The 19,657-nt window shown below is 52.1% G+C and overlaps 1 protein-coding gene and 2 long non-coding RNA genes across 10 annotated transcripts in view; 1 reads left to right on the top strand and 2 right to left on the bottom strand.

The window, feature by feature from the left end:
• Positions 1-19,657, top strand: part of LOC144318832 (ATP-binding cassette sub-family A member 17-like) — a 77,979-nt gene that overhangs the window by 54,366 nt on the left and 3,956 nt on the right. For 5 of the 8 annotated variants that reach the window (XM_077906231.1, XM_077906229.1, XM_077906228.1 and 2 more), the window contains 9 exons: positions 302-455; positions 2,052-2,355; positions 4,561-4,834; positions 4,998-5,202; positions 5,776-5,995; positions 10,580-10,738; positions 13,444-13,622; positions 14,143-14,268; positions 15,013-15,207. In XM_077906231.1, coding sequence (XP_077762357.1) covers positions 302-455; positions 2,052-2,355; positions 4,561-4,834; positions 4,998-5,202; positions 5,776-5,995; positions 10,580-10,738; positions 13,444-13,622; positions 14,143-14,268; positions 15,013-15,207 — 1,816 coding nt within the window. Of the gene's footprint in view, positions 1-301; positions 456-2,051; positions 2,356-4,560; positions 4,835-4,997; positions 5,203-5,775; positions 5,996-10,579; positions 10,739-13,443; positions 13,623-14,142; positions 14,269-15,012; positions 15,208-15,573; positions 15,802-15,862; positions 18,463-18,656; positions 19,367-19,657 lie in introns of those variants that run through there. The other 3 variants (XM_077906233.1, XM_077906234.1, XM_077906236.1) reach the window with 3 other exon arrangements.
• Positions 17-4,446, bottom strand: LOC144318835 (uncharacterized). Its single transcript, XR_013384818.1, has 3 exons — positions 1,817-4,446; positions 1,528-1,613; positions 17-550 (listed from the first exon to the last, which is right to left on the bottom strand). It is a non-coding gene; the product is annotated as an uncharacterized LOC144318835 (long non-coding RNA).
• LOC144318834 (uncharacterized) lies at positions 10,014-12,100 on the bottom strand. The gene is made up of 4 exons (XR_013384817.1): positions 11,998-12,100; positions 11,814-11,898; positions 11,122-11,408; positions 10,014-10,967 (listed from the first exon to the last, which is right to left on the bottom strand). It is a non-coding gene; the product is annotated as an uncharacterized LOC144318834 (long non-coding RNA).

A 19,657-nucleotide genomic window follows, 5' to 3' on the forward strand; every position in this document is an offset into this window, starting at 1 on the left:
TGGCCTAGAGGGTCAGCAGTGCTGCACGCTATAATGGATGATTTTGCTCATAAGATAGATATTAAGTGATATTTCATTTCTGTTTTAATTTGCATATGGCATCTTTCAAGGAAAATAATTGAATCTATTCATGCTAACTTCGCCTCAGTTCTTTGGATAAGCCCTTGGTCATTAGTCAATTCAATATTCAGTTAATTCAATATTTACTCAGGGCCTGTTGAAGACTCTTTAAATCCAAACAAACCCAAGTGAGTTGTGAATTTGTAAATTTGCATTTCTCTTTGTTTTGGCTTCGGTTTAGGGTGAACAAGTTGTCAGACACCAGCACAGATATCCAAGCCCTCAAGACCTCCTCGATGCAGTCCCAACTGAGAATCCCTATCAGCAGGATTAAACGCTTTCACTCCAGGATCTTCTCATTACGGTCTGGCCTGCCAATCCACATGAACACGGGGGTGAGCAAGTATTTCAAATGCAAGCAAGAGGGCAGCTTTTGGTGCAATTCTTAGAATCACGCTGTTCAAGAAATGCAGGTCAACCTCTCACAGGCCTGAGAAAAAATGTGCAGATTTTTAGCATAAAAGAAAGGCAGGCCCTGCTAGGTTTCAGCAATGCCAGATTCTCGGCTCTAGTTCAAAGGCAACATGCTAGGGTTTCCTGACCAGGATTAACCCAATGGGTGAAGTATCAGAAAAGGTCACAGTAGAGGTTACAGGAAAGGTCTTGGTCCTTCCTCTTACCAAGAAGAAGAAAGAATAAAAGTACTGAGCCTACTGGCCACAAAAGCATGTTTAATCTTACTTTTTCATCTTTTGCTGTGAAACAGATCACACATTACATCACCTGGAGTTGAAGATTTTTTTAAACATCCTTATGAAATATATGGGTAACCTATAATGTTCTTTTATTGTTGAAAAAAAAAAAAGAACATTGATGTGCATCTTACAAAGTGGTCTTGATTCGGGCATCCACAAGGTGTGACTGTAAAATAGTGACACTGGTTTCCATGGGTTAGGGAAGAGATTGATTCCATTGTATCATTATGTTGAATTGCATAAGAAAGAGGAAGCTGTCATCCATGGGGCCCCTGAGCTGGAAAGGGTCTCGGGGTCATCTCCACCAGCCACCTCCAGTAAGCTGCTCTCCAGCCTCCAGTAAGAGGTTCATCTGGGCTCCACTAGGCCAAGCTTTGCTTCTAGAGACTTCCCAGGAAGTATTTCTCAGGGTACCACCTCCGACAAGGTGCAAGCAGTGCCTCCTGAGGAATACTTACGGTGGCTGTGGCCTCCACCATGTCCAGTGTGGGAAATTTCAGGGTTGCTTGGTAGAGACTTTCAGGGATTTGTCGGTATTTGGGGCCGGGAATTTAGGAGCGCCTGAGTCAAACCAGACCACCTCGCCTCTTCCCACAAAGGCTTTGGGTAGACGAGTCGCGGCCTCCTCCCTACCCAGGCTCTGGCAGCACTGACGAGAAGCAGAGTGGGAGCCCACGGTGCTGACCCCCAGGGTCTCCCACCCCAGGCCCACCTGTGTTTCTTGGTCTTCAGTGCACAGGACCACATGCTTCACATTTACGATCCGTGCCCGGGTCCTGCGTTCTTACACTGGCACACCTGTAGGATACGTCACCACAAGTGGAATTCTGAGTTAAAAGACTATATGAACATTAAATTCGATCGGATCCCTCTAGCTAATGTGTTTTCTGAAAAAAATTGTACTAAATTAAAACTCCCCCAGTGGTATTTTCCCATAGCCTCACCAACTTAAGATCTCTGATAACCTGGTAGGTATAGGAAAAAAGTTGTATCATACTTACGTTTGCTATCTGTGTAGGCAACTCTTCTAGATCTTTCCAACGTATGACTTCTTTTTCTGCCATTGTCGGTCGAGTCACTAGGTGAAAGAATTTTAACTCGTGGCAAATTCTGAGCATAATCCAAATGTTAGCCCCCATGTGAGAGAGGGCAGCTGGGTGTGGGCCAGGGGCCGTGCAGTCGGCCAGCAGCTCCTCTCCATGGCCACACTAATGGAGTGCTCCTCTTCTGCTCCAGCTCAGCCTCATCTGCCAACAGTTCTATGCCATGCTTCTGAAAAAGATCACGTACTCATGGCGCAACTGGATGATGATGCTAACGGTGCAGGTCCTGGTGCCTCTGGCGATCACCGTCTTCAGCCTTGCCTTCCTCAACTTGGAAACGCGTCTGGATGATGTCCCACTGGAACTGACCCTAAAAACATACGGTCAAACCATCGTCCCATTCTATATCTCCCCCAATTCCAGGCTGAATCCTCAGCTTTTGGAATATTTTACAGACATGCTTGTGGCGGAGGAGCAGATCCCTCTGGAGACTCCAAGTAAGTCTGAGGCTTAGCGGGGCAGGGCGAGCCGTGGGCACGCTGCTCCCTGTGGGGATGCCCCGTCCTTCGGGGCCACATGGTGCTCCCTGAAGTTAGATGAACCGCCCACTGGAAGTGTCAAAAAAATGTCTTTAACCTCCCAGATGACAGGGAAGGGAGGATGCCTAGAAATGAAACCAGGCTGTGTCTTTCTGGGGACTGTGGCAGGTCCCAAAACAAAATCCATAGATTATCTGATGTGTTTGACGTGTCCCAAGAGATTTACATGTCTGTGGCGTGAGTTTGGTGACAGAGGTAGAGAATGCTACACAAACGTGAAAAGAAAGGACATGAGGCACCTGGGTGGCCCAGTAGGTTGATCATCTGACTCTTGAGTTCAGCTCAGGTCATGATCTCAGGGTCGTGAGCTCAAGGCCTGATTCGGGCTTCACGCTGGGCAAGGAGTCTGCTGGAGATTCTCTCTCTCCCTCTCCCTCTGCCTCTCCCCTGGCGCACGTGCACACTCCTGTTCTCTCTCTCTCTCTCTCTCTCTAAAAAGAAATAAATCTCTTAAAAAAGGAAGAAAAGGAAGGACATTAACTCTGGGGCAGGGGGAGGTTGTACAAAAAAGGAAACATATCACTTGGTTCAGCTGTGAACTGATTTAACCAACTTTATGATGTAGCGTAGGGGAGAGGAGAAGAAAGTCCTTGCTTCCATAACAGGACACCAATAGGTAAATGTGCTACTTAGCAATTGGAGAAATGCCAGCTGGACAGTTTGAGAGTGGCTGTCCTGTCCCCGCTGAGCAGACACTGTGGACAGCGAGGGGCATGCCAGGGCACTGCCCCTCACTCACTCACAGGGCACTGTGAGTCTTGTATGATTATTTCTTTTTAAAATTTATATTTCATGTGTTATTTTGACTAAAAATGAAGTTTTAAAGTATTTTTTTTAATTTTTTATTTATTTATGATAGTCACAGAGAGAGAGAGGCAGAGACATAGGCAGAGGGAGAAGCAGGCTCCATACACCGGGAGCCCGATGTGGGATTCGATCCCGGGTCTCCAGGATCGCGCCCTAGGCCAAAGGCAGGCGCTAAACCGCTGCGCCACCCAGGGATCCCCTTAAAAGATTGTACTCATTTATATGACAGAGACAGAGACAGAGAGAGAGAGCACACAAGCAGAGGGAACAGCACGCAGAGGGAGAAGGAGATGCAGGGCTCCATCCCAAGACCCTGGGATCATGACCTGAGCCAGAGGCGGGTGCTTAACCGACTGAGACACCCAGCTGCCCCAAGTATCTACTTTTTAAGATAAAGAGATCAAATGCAGAATATGGTGTGGCAAAATGGGGAGCAGGATAATCCTTGCCTCCTCCATGAGTGCTGCCAAGGGTCTGCATGCTGGGCCTGCAGTGGGGTCCCGCCAGCCGCGTGGTTACCATGGTCGCCGTGATGGCAGGTCCCTTCTCGCACTAAAGATCCCGGAATTCTAGGTGGGTCATGTATTTCTGTGGTGCTGTGTGCTGAGGGAGCACAGTGACCAACAGGGTTACTACGGCCCATAGTGAGCTCCTCGCCAAGAAGTCAGAGGAGAAGGGGGGACATTTGCAGTGCAAAGTGACAGTGGGGACGATGAGAGTGCTGTGGGAGCACAGGGGCATAGCTCTGCCCGGAGGGGAGCCGAGTGGCTGCAGGTGAGAGCCCGAGGTGTGCGCAGGGAAGGACTGGACTCTCAGTCGGAGAAGAGAGGCGGAGCATGCCCCGAACCACAGAACAGCATCTATAAGCATGAGAACAGGGGGTCCTTAGGAGAGGCAAGAACTGAGGATAAGAGCAGAGCTTGGATCGTGATGGGGCGCTCAGGTGCCGGTGCCAGTGAGGGTCACTGAGGCACCGTGACACGCATGTCGTCCACGCAGCCCAGGCAAGGGTGGTGGCGCCCGGGCCGGACAAAGGCCCCGGGGTGGCAGAGAACAGACAGCTGGAAAGATGCCTAGACCTCCCCCCTGCCGCTGCTTCTGTCGATCAAAGGGTTTTGCAGAGGCCCCCAGAGTGGGGCGCCCGGGCAGGAGGCGGCCCTGCAGGCGCAGGGGTCACCGGGATCGGGGTGGCAGCCGTGTCCAGGGGAGCCCCGCCTCAGGTGGGGGTGGGTGGGCGAGGAGAGGCCCAGGGGCGAGGGACGGGTGGGAGCTCCGGCTCGCTCTGCTGTCCCGCAGCCTTGGTGGAGGACCTCCTCCTGAAAAAGGCAGAGGAGGAGCCCGAGAGCTTCGATAACAGATACATCGTGGCCGCTTCCTTTGAGGACTCGGGGAACCACACGACGGTGACGGCGCTGTTCAACAACCAGGCCTACCACTCCCCCGCCGTGGCGCTGGCGCTGGTGGACAACGTCCTCTTCAAGCTGCTCTCAGGGACCCGGGCTTCAATCACGGCCGTCAACCACCCTCAACCTCAGTCGGCCGTGGAGGCCCTGGAGGATATCTTGTACCAGTACGTGCCACCGCCACCCCCCAGTAAAGCCTCCCCCCTGCCCGTGGAGTCTCTTGCCACCTGTTTCTTCTTTGCTCCAAGAGGAGCATGACGAACCGTTCTTGTAGAGGTGGCTCCTGCGAGTCCCAGTTAAACGAGTCTCTCTCTCCATGTTCTGCCGCAGGGGCCCCAAAGGACACTATCTTGTCATCCACTTGCTTTTTGGAATAGCTTTCCTGTCCAGCTCCTTTTCCATCCTGACAGTCAAAGAGAGAGCCACGAGGGCCAAGCACATCCAGCTCACCAGCGGTGTCTACGTGACCACGTTCTGGCTCTCCGCTCTGCTGTGGGACCTCATCACCTCCCTCGTCCCCAGTCTGCTGCTGCTGGTGAGGGCTGCGTGGTGCTGGGACCCTCCCCTGCGTGTCATGGGGGGCTTGCCTTTAGGGGCCCTGCGAAGAGCCCCTGAGCTGGCCGCTCCCCCAGGGTTGAGACTCTGTCCGTCGCTGACGCTCAGAAACGGGTCAAAACATCATGAGGGGCAGATGGGCCTGCTCTAGGGTCTCCAATCTGCGGCATCCCCGTGACCGCTGCCACCTGCTAGTCAGAGGCAGTGCATCCGGGGTGTGTAGCTCGTAGCCCAGAGACAGCTCACCAGAGCACCGAAGGGTACAACTATTGGATTGTGACTGCATTGCGCAGCTTGCGGGTCCCCTTGCACTCTGTGCGGGAGGCGTCACATCCCCCCTCTGCTCTGCTTGTGTTTTTTAACCATCACTGTGCCCCTGACCTCGTGCTGCTGACGTCTAGGGGCAGAGCCAGCTGTCTGCGCGGTCGGACAAGTCCACACCAGTGCAGTACTGCTAACATCTTAGCTTTTAAAGTTGGGACCATCGTATCCTTCCTCTAGTCCTCAGGATCAAGTCTTAGTGACTTTTCCTAATTCTCCCCTCTTCCCCAAGGTGGTGTTTCTGCACTACAAGGAAGAGGCCTTTACACACAAGGACAATATCCCGGCCGTTATCTTGGTGCTAATGCTCTACAGCTGGGCCAGCATCCCCTTCATCTACCTGACCAGCTTCTGCTTTCAGTACGAAGGTAGTGCTTTCATCAAGCTCATCATCATACTCACCTTCTTGAGCATTGGCCCCTTTATTCTCGTCTCAGTCACAAGTGAAAAAGGTGAGGACGAGGACCGTCATATCTACATAACACGCGGGGGGTTCATTCTTCCACTCACAGCCACAGAAGATGTCCCCCCGAGAATCAGGCTGTTCCCAAAAGCTGTCTTCTGAAGAGCCCCAAACCATGTCCCAAAACACACATCTCTAGGAGAACGGAGAGATGTGGTGGTTATGTTCATCCAGTGGATTATGCTCAGCAACAGAAAGGGAGCAAAGTGCCTGGTGCACACATGCGGCAGTGTGAACAATATCTGACCCCACTGACCTGACAAATCCTGGCGACAGAGTCAGGAAAGCAGTGGCCTTGGAGTTTGGGGGAGGGGAGTTGACAAAACAGAGACATATCCCCCCAGGAACCTCCTGGAAATACTCTGCATCTTGAGTGAGGTGTTGGTCATGTGGGCATCAATATTTGTCAAAATTCATTAAATTGTCCACTTACAATCATGCATCTCATTGAAATACATTATTCCTCAATTTAAAAAAAGGTATTAAGTAGATCAATAAGCCAAGGTTGGGGGAGGGCTGTGAGGGAGTGTGCAGTTCAGGTCAAAGTAACGGGAAAGCGAGCTGTCATTCATACCGTACACCTTCACACTGACATCTTCCCATGTGGGCTGCATCTTCTCTCGGCATCTGGGTTGGATCCAGCTCCGTGATTCTCTTCCCCATTTACTTGGGTGATGACCACCTCCTTGAAATTGACTTTTGGGTTTTTGTTGGTGGTGTCTCTACCTAAGAATATGTGAATAGCTCCCTCCGCCTTCATCTATTGGAGCCATTCTGTCTCTTAGAAGACTAGCCGTGCATGGATTCTTAGCCACCTTGACAGCGCATGCTTTACTGGTCTAACGGGCTGCATTGCATGGCACCCTTGCTAGTTCCCATGCATACCACCTGGGAAGTTTTGGGATTGGGATTATCTTCATCTGAGCAGATCAGAAAAGCAACACCATCTTGACTTTATGAGTGGAACAGAACAACAGCGTGCTGCAGACGAGGGAAGGGGTTAGCAAAAGCACATCCTAAGAGAACCCCAACCCTGCAGTCCTCGGCTGCACCGAGCATCTGAGATTCATGGGTCAGCATTTCAAGACACACCCCCGTTGATCCCAACGTGGGCAGTCCAAGGAATCACTCTGAGCAGCGCTGCCCTAGTCTCCAGAAAGTACCTAAGGATTCCTCCCTTCCTCTTCTCCTCTGCCACCAACCCCACCCCAGAGAAAATGACCAAGCCAGGGAGCATGGGTCTGTGAACATGATCTCTGGGTCCTATGACCTTTCTGGGACCCATTTCTTCTGTCCCCTTCTAGGCAGCAACAAGAACCGAGACCCCTCTCCCGCCTAGAAGGCGGCAACATCTCCTTTAAAAGTCATAGGGGGGATCCCTGGGTGGCGCAGCGGTTTGGCGCCTGCCTTTGGCCCAGGGCGCGATCCTGGAGACCCGGGATCGAATCCCACGTCGGGCTCCCGGTGCATGGAGCCTGCTTCTCCCTCTGCCTGTGTCTCTGCCTCTCTCTCTCTCTCTGTGACTATCATAAATAAATAAAAATTAAAAAATAAAAAATAAAAAAAAATAAAAGTCATAGGGAAGGAGACTGGGACGAGGCAAGGAGCTCTGGTCTGGGGGAAAGCGTGCCGGTTCCTTTGTGCACTCCATTCCTACCCCCTGAGAAAGGACACCGATAGGACACTTTGGCCCCTAAGCACTTGCACTAGGGCCTCATCAGGATGCTGTCACCAATGGCAGTACAGAGTCAAGGATATAAAGCTAAATCGGTGCTCCCTTTTTTCTGAGACTCTACTAAAATGATAGAAAAGGAAATAAAAGTGTATGAATTCCCGATGAAGAGGCATCTGAAGTGCATTTGGAGGGGGAAATGGCTGAGCACGGACCTAATTTAGCGCCACTGAATCCTGGAGACACTTGGAACCCAGAAGCTTGGGGAGAAGGTGAGGCTGAAAACAGTCTGTGCCTGTTCCTGTCCCCACGTCCCCATCAGGAAGCACAGAATGCACGGGCAGGCTCGCCGGGAGGCAGAGACCCGTCCTCTTGATGAACTGAAGCTGCTGTGAGCAGAGACCTGCACATTCCAACTGCTCCCCGGCCTGGTTGCCCCAAATGTCACCTGCCCCTACACAAAGTTAGCAGTGTCCTCCCAGTGCCTCTTTTGTTTCTGTGGATAGGCAGGCAGGGGCCCCACTGAACACTTGAGGACGGCAACCATGGAAGAGACAGCACAGCACACCACCAAAAATGAAACACAGGGAAATGCAGGACACAAAACAACCATTTTGGAAAAGACAGCATCTATGAAACCAGAGAATTCTACAAGGAAAAAAAAACTGAGAGCAAGAAAGAGCTGACTGCCGATATAACCACTTAGCAGAAGGGTTGGAAGATGAGCTCGTAGACCTCCCAGAAGGTGGAGCAGAAAGACAAGAGGGGCTAAGGCAGATGCAGGGAGAGGGGCCAGGCCCAAGTGCAGGTGTGGGGAGAGGGTCCAGGTGCAGGTGCAGGTGTGGGGAGAGGGTCCAGGCCCAGGCCCAGGTGCTGGTGTGGAGAGAGGGCCCAGGCCCAGGTGCAGGGAGAGGATCCAGGAGCAGGTGTGGGGAGAGGGTCCAGGATGGTGGCCCCTCCACTGACAAGCGCTGCCCAAAGAGAACGTGGACTTGAACCCAACAAGAAGATCTCCCAGAGTTGCAAACAGACCAACTCAAGACTGAGGCATCCGTCGGACGTCTGAAGCTGAAGGGAGAAGATCCAGGCCTTAAACCCAGACGCTTCCCAGAGGCCAAGTCCAAGGTGCAATTCCGCGGCCTGTCTTGTGCAAGGACAGAACCAAGGCAAGTTCAGCCGTGCCAGGGGAAACCAGACCCACTGCGTCTCCTCCTTGGAACGTCAATGGAAAGTCGTGGGCCAGCAAAGGGAAGGAGCAGAGCAACAAAGCAAGCTGGGGCCAGAGAGGAGTGGGTCCCGTCCGGGCTGCAGCGGAGAATGGAGGGCTCACGCCCTCTTCCTGGCCTTTGGGCAGCTTTGGGGTAGGATGTAGGATCCAGAGAGAAAGAAGGAGCCATAAATATCTGGATGTACAGCTTCTGGACATGCTCTCCGATTCCGGTTTGGGGAATCTGGGGGGAAGGGTCCGGGGACCCCGCCAGGCTGACCGCTCGGTACTAGGCCCAGCTCACGAATGCCGTCTGCTCAGCCTTTCCCTCCACCCCACGGAGGAGCGGCAAGGCTGCTGTGCTGGCGGGTATCTGTCCCCTGTCCCCTCCTCCTCAGCCTCCAGACTAGATTTCCAAATTTAAAATTCTACAGAGAGCAAATCAGTGGGGCACGACCCACTGTGCCTCCTTCCCAGTTGGATCTGCGGCCTTCCTGCGGTCCCGGGCGCGGCGCAAGGCCTGGTCACCAGGGCCACGGCCCTCGGGCCTGGGGGCGCACATTTCAGCGAGCCTGTGGAGTGCCGCCCAAACTGCTTCGTGCCCCCTCGGTGCACCGAGTCTCTGCAGCCACCGTTTGGAGTCCTGGCCCAGGAGACCTCATATCCCAAGTTCAACTCCTCAGAAACCACAGGGGCCCTGCTGGCAAGAATCTACATCCAAGTCCTGAGAGCAGAGTTCCTCTTGTCTAAGTGGTTCAGCCTCTCCCCGTGGGACCTGTGAGTCATGTGTCCACGGGCTCCCTCCCCTGAATTACCCATGGCTTTGGAGACAGCCGTGTGAGTTGTCACAATGTCCCAAGTTAGAGCTCCAATCCCCACGCCTCAGTTTCTCCTTTCTGTAGGTGAGGATGCGCTGGGGCGTGTGAAGGACGCAGACAGCAGCCCGTGCCGTGGCTGAGGCTCCGGGATGTCAGCGAGCTAGACGCATGGGTCTATCACTGGCCTGTGCCCCGTGCTGCACACGATGAGTTCATCCTCTTGTGATCAGCTGATTGGCAGAATTTTCTTTTGCAGAGCATTTGTGTTTATTTGTTGTGAATAAACATTTAAAATATTTTAAATATATATGCTTCAATTTCTTCATACCCTTGTTTGGCATTTCTTCACCTTGTAATATAACATGAATCTAAAAATTGGCTTCTCTTATTTTCTAAGAGGCCCCAGTTTCTGTGTATTTAGTTCACGACCAGCCAATAAACTGACTTTAGTGTCTTAGAGCACTTTGGTTGATTCTCGTGGCCAGGTACACGGTAGCATCGAGCATCTGCAAATGATGGCTTTGTCTCCACAAACTCTCAAGGCGGGGACTGTGTCCTTACCTCCTGTACAAGGACACCCCGCAGCCGGCCCACCAGACCCTCACCCCTTCTGCACATGCACTCCATGCAGCAGCCACGCTCTTGCTGGTTTTCCCAAACAAAGCTCTTTGGCATTTTTCTGCATGAATGCTTGCAATAGAAGTGAAATGACAGGCTAAGAAGCATTGCCAAAGAAAACTGTTTACGGTGTGGAGGTTGCATGATTGCCAAAGGGGAGCCAGGTCTCTGGTCTGGGACCTGGGAGTGTGACATGTGCCGAGCAGATGAGCCCCTTTCTTCCTGCAAGTGAGTTAGTATTTTCTACCCCCTTCACAGAGCTCGGCTACACAACAGTGTCAGACTCCCTGGACCATACGTTCCTATTGCTTCCTGGCCACTGCTTGGGAATGGCTTTATTCAACCTATACTACAACCACGGAATGCAGAAGTTATGCAAAATCAAGAACCTGAGCCAGTATGAGTGTAATGAAATTTGTGAGTATTGCAAATGGAAATTCGCCCTTTCACAGGATACGATGCAGCAGGTTTGGGCATGTCCACAAGGTTGTACAAGGATTGCTGTGATCCGGGGCACCTGGGTGGCTCAGTGGTTGAGCGTCTTGTCTACCTTTGGCTCAGGTCATGGTCTCGGGGTTCTGGGACGGAGTCCCACCTATGTCTCTGCCTCTCTCTCTGTGGCTCTCATGAATAAATAAATAAAACCCTTTTAAAAAAAAAAAGGATCACCATGATCCAAGTCCAGAATGTTCCCATCACCCTAAGAAAGGAACACCATCCATTCACAGCCTTTCCCCCACACACCCCAACCCCGGGCTCCTGGCAACCATTAACCTTGCTCTCTATGTCTGTGAACTTGCCTGTTCTGGGCGTTTCACAGCAAAGGAAGCACATGATATGTGGTCCTTTGTGTCTGACCACTCTCAGAATAATGCATTTGAGGTTCATCTATGTGGTAACAGGTGTCAGAGCTTTGTTCCCTTTTCATGGCTGGATCATATTCCAGCATGTGGACAGACCACAATTTATCTGTTCATCACGTGATGGACAGATGGGTTGTTTCCACTGCCTTAGTTATGAATACTGCTGCGAACGTTCATGTACGAGCTTTTGGGTGAGTGTGTTTTCAGTTTTCTGAAGTATATACCTAGGAACAAATTTGTGGTTAGCTTCTCGACAAACCACCAAACTGCTTTCCACAATGGTTGCACCATTTTACCCTTTGCCAGGGACATGTGAGGGTTCCAATTTCTTTCCACCTTTTAAAATCATTCTTTTTTTTTCTTTTTCTTTTCTTTTCTTTCTTTCTTTTCTTTTCTTTTTTTTTTTTTTTTTTGAGAAAGAGAATGAGCAGGCGGAGGCACAGAGGGAGAGAATCTCAAGCAGACTCCTCACTGAGCCTGGAGCCTGATTCAGGACTTGGTCCCACAACCCCAAGATCATGACCTGAGCTGAAACCAAAAGTCGGATGCTCAACTGACTGAGCCCCACCCCCCAGGAGCCCCTAAAGTATTCATTTTTTAAATTATGTTAAAATGTATATGAAGTTTACCATTTTAACCATTCTTGAGTCTACAATGCAGCGGCATGGGGCACACTCACACTGCAGTACTGCCATCTCCAGAACTTTTCTCATCCTGCAAAACCAAAATTGTCCCAATGAAACACCACCTCCCCGTGCCCAGGCCTTGGCACCCACCACTTCTTGTGACTGTGAATTCCTCCTCTCTAGGGACCTGATAAGAGATTTCCTAATTGCCTTCTCATCTCCTTCTGTGCATATTCTTGGGCTATTTTCTTTGTGGTTACCATGGGAATTGCATTAACACCCTCAAGTTACAACATTCTAATTGGAATTTATATCAGCGTGACTTCAATCACACAGAAACTGCTCCTATACAGTCCCTTCCCCACGCGCCTCCAATTGTTGCATATTGTTTATCCAGAAATGTAGATTAATGATTGTGTTTATGCATCAGTTTCTTCAATCATGTGGAAAACTGCAAGTGGAGTTGTGAACCCAACTCACAATAACACTAGCTTTTATAATTGTCTGTGTATTTACCTTTGCCAGAGCTCTTTATTATTGTGATCTCTATGTCCTGATACCGTCTGTTATATATTATTGAATGAAACTAGTGAGTTGGAGAAAATAATGCAGAGTATCATTCCGATTATATCTTAAAAGCTTGTGTCTCAGAAGGGTAAAGGATTACACACAAACCGTAACAATAGTTTGGGGGCAGGGGAGTATCTTTTTTTTTTTTTTTTTTTTTTTTTATTGGTGTTCAATTTACTAACATACAGAATAACACCCAGTGCCCGTCTTTTTTTTTTTTTTTAAGATTTTATTTATTTATTCACGAGAGACACAGAGAGAGGCAGAGACACAGGTGAAGGGAAAAGCAGGCTCCCTGATGGGAGTCCGATGCAGGACTGGATCCTGGGACCTCAGGATCATGACCTGAGCCAAAGGCAGATGCTCAACCACTGAGCCACCCAGGCACCCCAGGGAGTACCTTTCTCTTCTCCCTCATACTTGTCCCTTTTCTCCAATGAGTGTGTATTTATGATATAATTTTTTACTACATGTATTTAAAGGGAAAATGTGGGGGCGCCTGGAGGGCTCACCCAGTGACTCGTCTGCCTTCAGCTCAGGTCTTGATCTCTTGGGATCGAGTCCTGCCGTCGGGCTCCCTGCTCAGCGGGGGAGGCTGCTGCTCCGTCTCCCTCTGCCTCCTGCTCCCCTGTTTGCACTTTCTGTCTCTGTCAAATAAATAAAAATCTTTAAAACAAAAATAAAGGGAAATGTTAAGGTAGATCAGATTACAAAGTGGGGATCAGAGGCTCCTGGATGTTTTGACATGACCAGTTGGTTGAGGCTGCAGTGGCTGACAAATGATCAAAGAGCCAAACATAGGAATATCTTGCATTTTGAGCAACTGTCATATGGACAGGGTGGGGACTTTGACTTTACTGCATCACTTGTAGGGAACATGGGTGGTAACAAGAAGAACAAAATACGGTTCAAGTTTACCACCTGCCGGGACATCAGCACTGATGACCCTCACGTGTCATTTCAAGGGGTCTGTCCCAGTAGGAATTCAGCCACTCGACCCACGAGGTGAGGCAAGGCTGGGAAGCCAGCCAAGGACTGGCAACATGTGCTTCTTCCCTGTTAGCAGAGGGATTCACGGTCCAGGAGAGCATCTATGCCTGGGAGTCCCTCGGGATGGGGAAGTACCTGACGGCCCTGGCCATCCTGGGCTCCGTCTATCTCATCCTCCTCTTCCTCATTGAAACCAACATCTTGCGGGAGCTGAAAGCCAGGTTTTCCACCTGCAACAAGAAGCGAGAACTGGTGAGTGGGTCGGTGTGTAACTCTCAGCTTGACGGGCTGGCCCTCTGCTCGGGAGCAGCCTTGACGGTCAGCATCTGGGGGAGCCTGGACACCGTCTAATCCGCCCCCAGGGCCCACGCCGGGGGACAGGGAGGAAGAGGACTGGGGGGCCCCCGTGACCATGGTCAGCTGAGTAGGGACAAGACCTTGGACTTCCCAAAACCAGTCCCCTTTCCGCAACACCTCTTCCCCCGACTCGGCCAGGAGCCCGTCGGAGGGTCTGCTCCGACAGCTCCCAGGCTGCACGCCTCCCAGAGGCGAAAGCCCCCCAAGGAAATTCTGGAGAAGGTTAATTTGTTTTGCCTCGATATCCCCAGGCTTCAAGTCTTTTAATTTTCCCCCAAAGCCAACACCGCGAGACGTTTCCAGGGCAACCACATCCCGGGGGTCCCCGAGAGAGGGGCGGCGGTGTGCGCCCCTCGGCCCCTGCCCCCTGCCTCACAAAGCACTGGTCACACCCCGCACCGTCTCCGGAGAGCAGGTAACATCGCCAGACGCACCTTCCAAGCCCCTAGAGCAGGACGTGGGACAGGAGGCAACAACGGTGGCTACGTATTTGAAAAAGTTGCGTCAGGAAAACCCACTGGTTCTTCACGAAGTGTCAAAGGTAAAGTGAGTAGGGCCTCGAGAAGCGAAGGCCACTGCCCTGGTGGCCCTTCCACAGGACGCAGCCGCCAGAGGGCCCGGTGCTGCTGGCCAGCTCTCCGGCCCGACGCCCCAGGGAGCCTTCCTCTGCCAAGGGGGCACATCCCGGCTTGTGGGCCTTCAAAGTGCCGCAAGGCAGGGGTTAGGGCCTGGGCCTCCATAGCGACCCTGGGGGTCCCCAGCAGGCCGTGGGGCAGGGCCAGGAAGCCCCGGCGTTAGACACGGCTGGCTGACCCTCTCTGGGGTCTAGAAGGCAGTTTTCGGGGGACTTCATCGTGGGGGGGCTCTGATAGCTCAAATCAAGCCTGGGGAGTCAGCCCCAGAGCTCGCACCAGAATTTTATTGAGAGACCCTTCAAACATCCAGGATGTTTGTTCCTATTCTTTGCTTTCCTAGAGTCACTGGTTGTTAAAACCAACCAACCAACCCACCCACCAACCAGTCAGGCCAACATCAAAGGGCTCTCGTTAGCCTCCAGGACAGAAGGGAAGGGGCTCATCCTGGGGACCCAGGTCTCTGTTTGCGGGGACGGGAGCGAGAGAGCAAGCCTCCCAGCCCTGCCGGGAGGAGAAGAGAGCCTCGCCCGGCTCCTCTGAGCCCCGGGGCCGGCTGGTACCTGACCTGGGACGGGGCGCCAGGCACAGGGTGGCCCCGGGTTGCCGACCGCGGCCTCCTCAGTGCACGCCGTCTGCCTCGGGTCTCTCAGGTCTATGCCACCAAGGTGCCCCTGCTGGCCGTGAACAAGGTGTCCTTCACCGTGCAAGCAGGGGAGTGCTTTGGCCTTCTTGGCCTCAACGGAGCCGGGAAGACGTCCATCTTCAAAATGCTGACTGGGGACGAGCCCATCACCTCTGGGGACGCCTTTCTCCGAGGGCTCAGCATCTGCTCTCACATCAGGGAGGTAGGGTGTGACCCAGGACAAGGAGGTGGCACCCAGGAAGGCGCAGCTGTGTTGGCAGGAGGGGGTGCGGAAACACACGGGGAGGGGGGCAGGGGAGGGGAGACGCAGGGCGGGTGCACCTGCCGGTCAGGTTGACGCGTGACTCCCAGCCCCACGCCCATCCGGACCTCTTCCCCAAGCTCCCCACCCATCATCTCCCTCCGGCGGCGCCCAGGCCGAGGCTCCCGAGCCGTGGGACTTGCCTTCCCTGTGGCCTGCACTGACCCCCAACCCTCCTCTCCCCCCCCGCCCCCCCGGGAGCTGCAGCCTCCTCCTGCGCTCCAGCTCGTCCCACCAAGACCCTTGGGGTCCATGTGCCCGCCACAGGTCTTCTTCGCCTGCCCGTGAGGCCGTGGCATTCCTCGGGGCCGCAGCACCACCTCTGTGTCTCCACGGGCCGCCCCGCCTGGCCCCGCTTGTCACTCTGCCCCCCGCAGCCCGTCCCCTGCTTGCCGAGGAAGCCACGTAGCCACTCCGCAGGTCGACCCCAGTCCTGTGCACCAGACAGGTGTCCGCGGGCCTCCTAGACGGCCTTGCTCAGACGTCCCCCTCCTCACACCTGAGCTTCTCCTTGGGGACCGCGACTGCCGGCACCAATTCCATGAACGCCCAGCAGGTGCCCCTGGAGTCAGGAGCTCTAATGACCAGCGGGCCCTGGTCGTGCAGGGAGGTGGCAGTGACGGTGGCAGTCGGCACCTGGTGGAGCCAGTGAAAGGTGCAGGGAGAGACCAAGCCACTGTGGCACGATGGAAGGTGTCCTCTTCACAGCATAAGCCATCGTGTCGCCGACAAGTTTATCAAACCAGCTTCAATGTCCGCAAGTGAAATCATGTTCAGAGGGAGAGCAGAACCTCCCTCAGCCTGTTCTGAATCTTTAGCCCCTTCAGGGACCCACAGCTGGGCGAGCAGCCACAGCCACCGTAGGCCTCTCCAGGCCGTGCGACGTTTACCACTCATTTTAACTGTTTTGCTATTACACAGATTATGGGTAAGACTGGTAATGGCAAATTATGTGACTCTGACCTGCTTCCTTGCAAGAACTATAACAACAGGACCAAATTTTAAAAATATCTCTAGGGAGCCTTCTGAGAAGACAATGAAGACTCCCGAGCCAGGAGCGACGATGGGGAGAGGCTCAGGGAGGCGACCACATCCGGTCAGGGTGTCTGGGAGCCCAGGATTGCTCCTGATGCTGAAACGACAGGCAGGAGTTCAGGGTGAGCACATCCTTTCTTGGAGTGGTGACGCCAAAGGGCTGGGCTCGAGGCACAGGGACGAGCCACATGTAGACAAGCTCCTCCAAGGACCACAAAATGGCTTGGACTCGTGTCAATCCCTGAAATGGGGCTGATGGGACCCTAAGCCACCAAAGCTCCCAGGCACTTGGTGGGAGCCAATATAAACCTCTGGGGAAAAAAATAATACCATCTTTGGCTTCAAATGATTTCTACAAGCAATTTTGCAAAGGCAACGCTTGATATACAAAAATAAATAAATAACCAGGTACATGTGCATAAAAGACAAAGACCCTCTTCAAAAAAATAAGTTAGAGCGAAGCCTGGAGAGTCAAAAGGGCAGAAGCTACCCAAGAGAAGATAAGAGCTTTAAGACAGCCTGAGGGGTCCCCAACCTGGTGCTTGCAGTCCCAACCAGCCCCTCCCATGCTGGACCAGGGCTGGTCCACACGGTCAGCAAAATCCTGTCAAAGACATGGTAGGTCATTTCTGAGACTGGGTTACAGGAGACGCTGCAGCTTCTCTGTGGGGTACACCCTCTCCCATACATCTCTCACTGTGTGGGAGGCTAACTGCCCCGTCCTGATGGTGCTCTCGCGGCCTATGGAGGGACCCATGCAACACAGAGCAGCGTGGGAGTCCTGAGGCCTGCCCACCATGACATGAGTGAGCTCGGCAGTGGATCCTCTAGGCTTCCAGGGACGGGGGCCTGGTGGGGGTGCTGAGAACCACCTCATGACAGAGCCTGCCCAGGACCACCCAGGCAAGCTGTCCCCGGATCCACCAGCTGACCCACAGAAACCACAAAATAAACAAACCATGGCTAAGTTTTGGGGTAACTCGTTACGCGGCAATATATGACAATTTGATATAGGGGATCTGGTGAAGAAGCTTTAACAGACATGTAATTGAAGTCTCAGAAGGAAAAGACAGAGAAGGTAAAGCAGATTTTGAAAAATGAATGTGATCTTCTAAAACTTATGAAAGACATCGAGATACAAATAAATAAATCCCTATCAGCCCCAAAGCAGGAGAAATTACAAGAAAGAAATCTCTAGGAACATTACAATAAAGCTTCCAGAAAATAGGGATGCCTGGGTGGCTCGGTGGTTGAGCATCTGTCTTTGGCTCAGTTCATGATCCCGGGATCCTGGGATCAAGTCCCACATTGGCCTCCCTGCATGGAGCCTGCTTCTCCCTCTGCCTGTATCTCTGCCTCTCTCTCTCTCTATGTCTATAATAAATAAATAAATAAATAAATAAATAAAATCTTAAAAGAAAAAAAATAGGGCCCAGCGCTACAGCAAGGACACACGCTTTAGAGTCCAGGGGAACAGCCGCAAGAATGAGGGGATTATAAGCCAGTCCGGGGGGACAGAAGGAGAACAAGAACAACAATCAACAAGGACAAGCAGCCAAGCAGAAAGAGAAGCCCGGAGCGCATGGGACATGCAGCCCTGAATAAGCTGGTGCACAGAAATCAGATCCATCAGTGAGTTTGTTCAGTATAAGCAGACGGAAGACCTCAGTGCAGAGATTATCAGGAAGATACTCCTAAGGTGAAACATAAAGTCCCCATACTCCCAGCAAGTCCACTCACAGGTATGTGTCCAGGAGAAATGAAAGCCTATGTCCACACAGCCACCTGTACGTGCATGTTGACAGCAGCAGGATCCCAACAGCCCAGAGGTGGAAACAATCCAGGGTCCGTCAGTGGACGAATGGATACGCAAAATGTGGTCCATCCACAGGAAGGGATAACATTCAGCCATGTCAAGGGATGGAACTCTGACAGGTGCTACGATGCAGATGGACCTGGGACACACATGCTCAGCAAGAGACACCGGCAACCAAAACCCACGTATTAGGGGCACCTGGCTGGCTCAGTCCGAGGGCTGTGTATAGCCTCTTGATCTTGGGGTCGTGAGCTCCAGCCCCATGTTGGATAGAGATGAATTAAATAAATTTTTTAAAGATTTTATTTATTTGAGAGAGAGAGAGAATGCAAACGGGGAGGGGCAGAGGGAGAGGGACAAGCAGACTCCCCACTGAGCGACAGGGGGCTGGAGTCCAGGACCCTGAGATCATGACTTGAGCCGAAATCAAGAGTCAGATGCTTCATGGACTGAGCCATCCAGATGCCCCTTGTAAAAATTGTTTTTAAATTTATTTTAGGGGTGTCTGAGTGGCTCAGTCGGTGAAGCATCTGCCTATGGCTCAGGTAATGGTCTCAGGATCCTGGGATCCAGCCCCCTGTCACTCAGCAGAGAATCTGCTTGGGATTCTCTCTGCCCCTGCCCTGCCCCCTCTCACTTTCTTGCTCTCTAAAATAAATAAATATATTTTTTTAAGTTTTAAGAGCCATATACTATATGATTCACTTTATGTGAAATGTCCAGAACAAGCAAACGTATAGACAAGAAGTATATTAGTGGTTGCCAGGGGTCCTGGGTATTCAAAGCAATAGGGCGTGAGTGCTAATGGATACAGGGGTTTCTTTGGGGCAGATGAAATATCCTAAACTTGACTGTGATGATAAATGCACCCCCCCTACATGTACTAAAAAGCACTGAATTGTGCATATTTGATGAGTGAATGTGGTGAATGGGTGAAGTACACGGCTTGTGTCTCAATTAAGCTGCTACAAAAGGCAAGGAACAGGGGTGCCTGGGTGGCTCAATCGGGCGTCCGACTCTTGATTTTGGCTCAGATCATAATCCTGGGGTCGTGGGATCGAGCCCCACGTTGTCAGGCTCCCTGATTAGCAGGGAGTCTGCTCCTCCCTCTCCCTCTGCTCCTCCCCACCCTCTCTTTCAAATAAATAAAACCTTTAAAAACAAAATCAAAGAAAAAACTCCATCCCACTCACAATTCTAAACAATTTTTAGTGAATTAGAAATAGAAGAAACACCAGGTTATAATCAGCCGATGAGGGCAACCTACCAGAAACGAGCATAGTGAGACATCTGAAGCATCTTCATTCACGTCTGCTTCTCCTGCCGGCACGTAGCTCCAGCCTGGTGGCAGGTGTCTTCAGGGGAAGCCCCACCCTTGGTTGTGTGACATTCCTGGCACCTCCCGCCCTGATTCTCTCCACCCGGGCGGTTTCCCGGCCTGCGCTGGTCAGAGCCTTGCGACCCCCAGCCGGGGGCACCCGCAGCGGTCCCTCCCCTCAC

The sequence above is a fragment of the Canis aureus genome, chromosome 8, assembly GCF_053574225.1.
Source record: "Canis aureus isolate CA01 chromosome 8, VMU_Caureus_v.1.0, whole genome shotgun sequence".
NCBI lineage: Eukaryota > Metazoa > Chordata > Mammalia > Carnivora > Canidae > Canis > Canis aureus.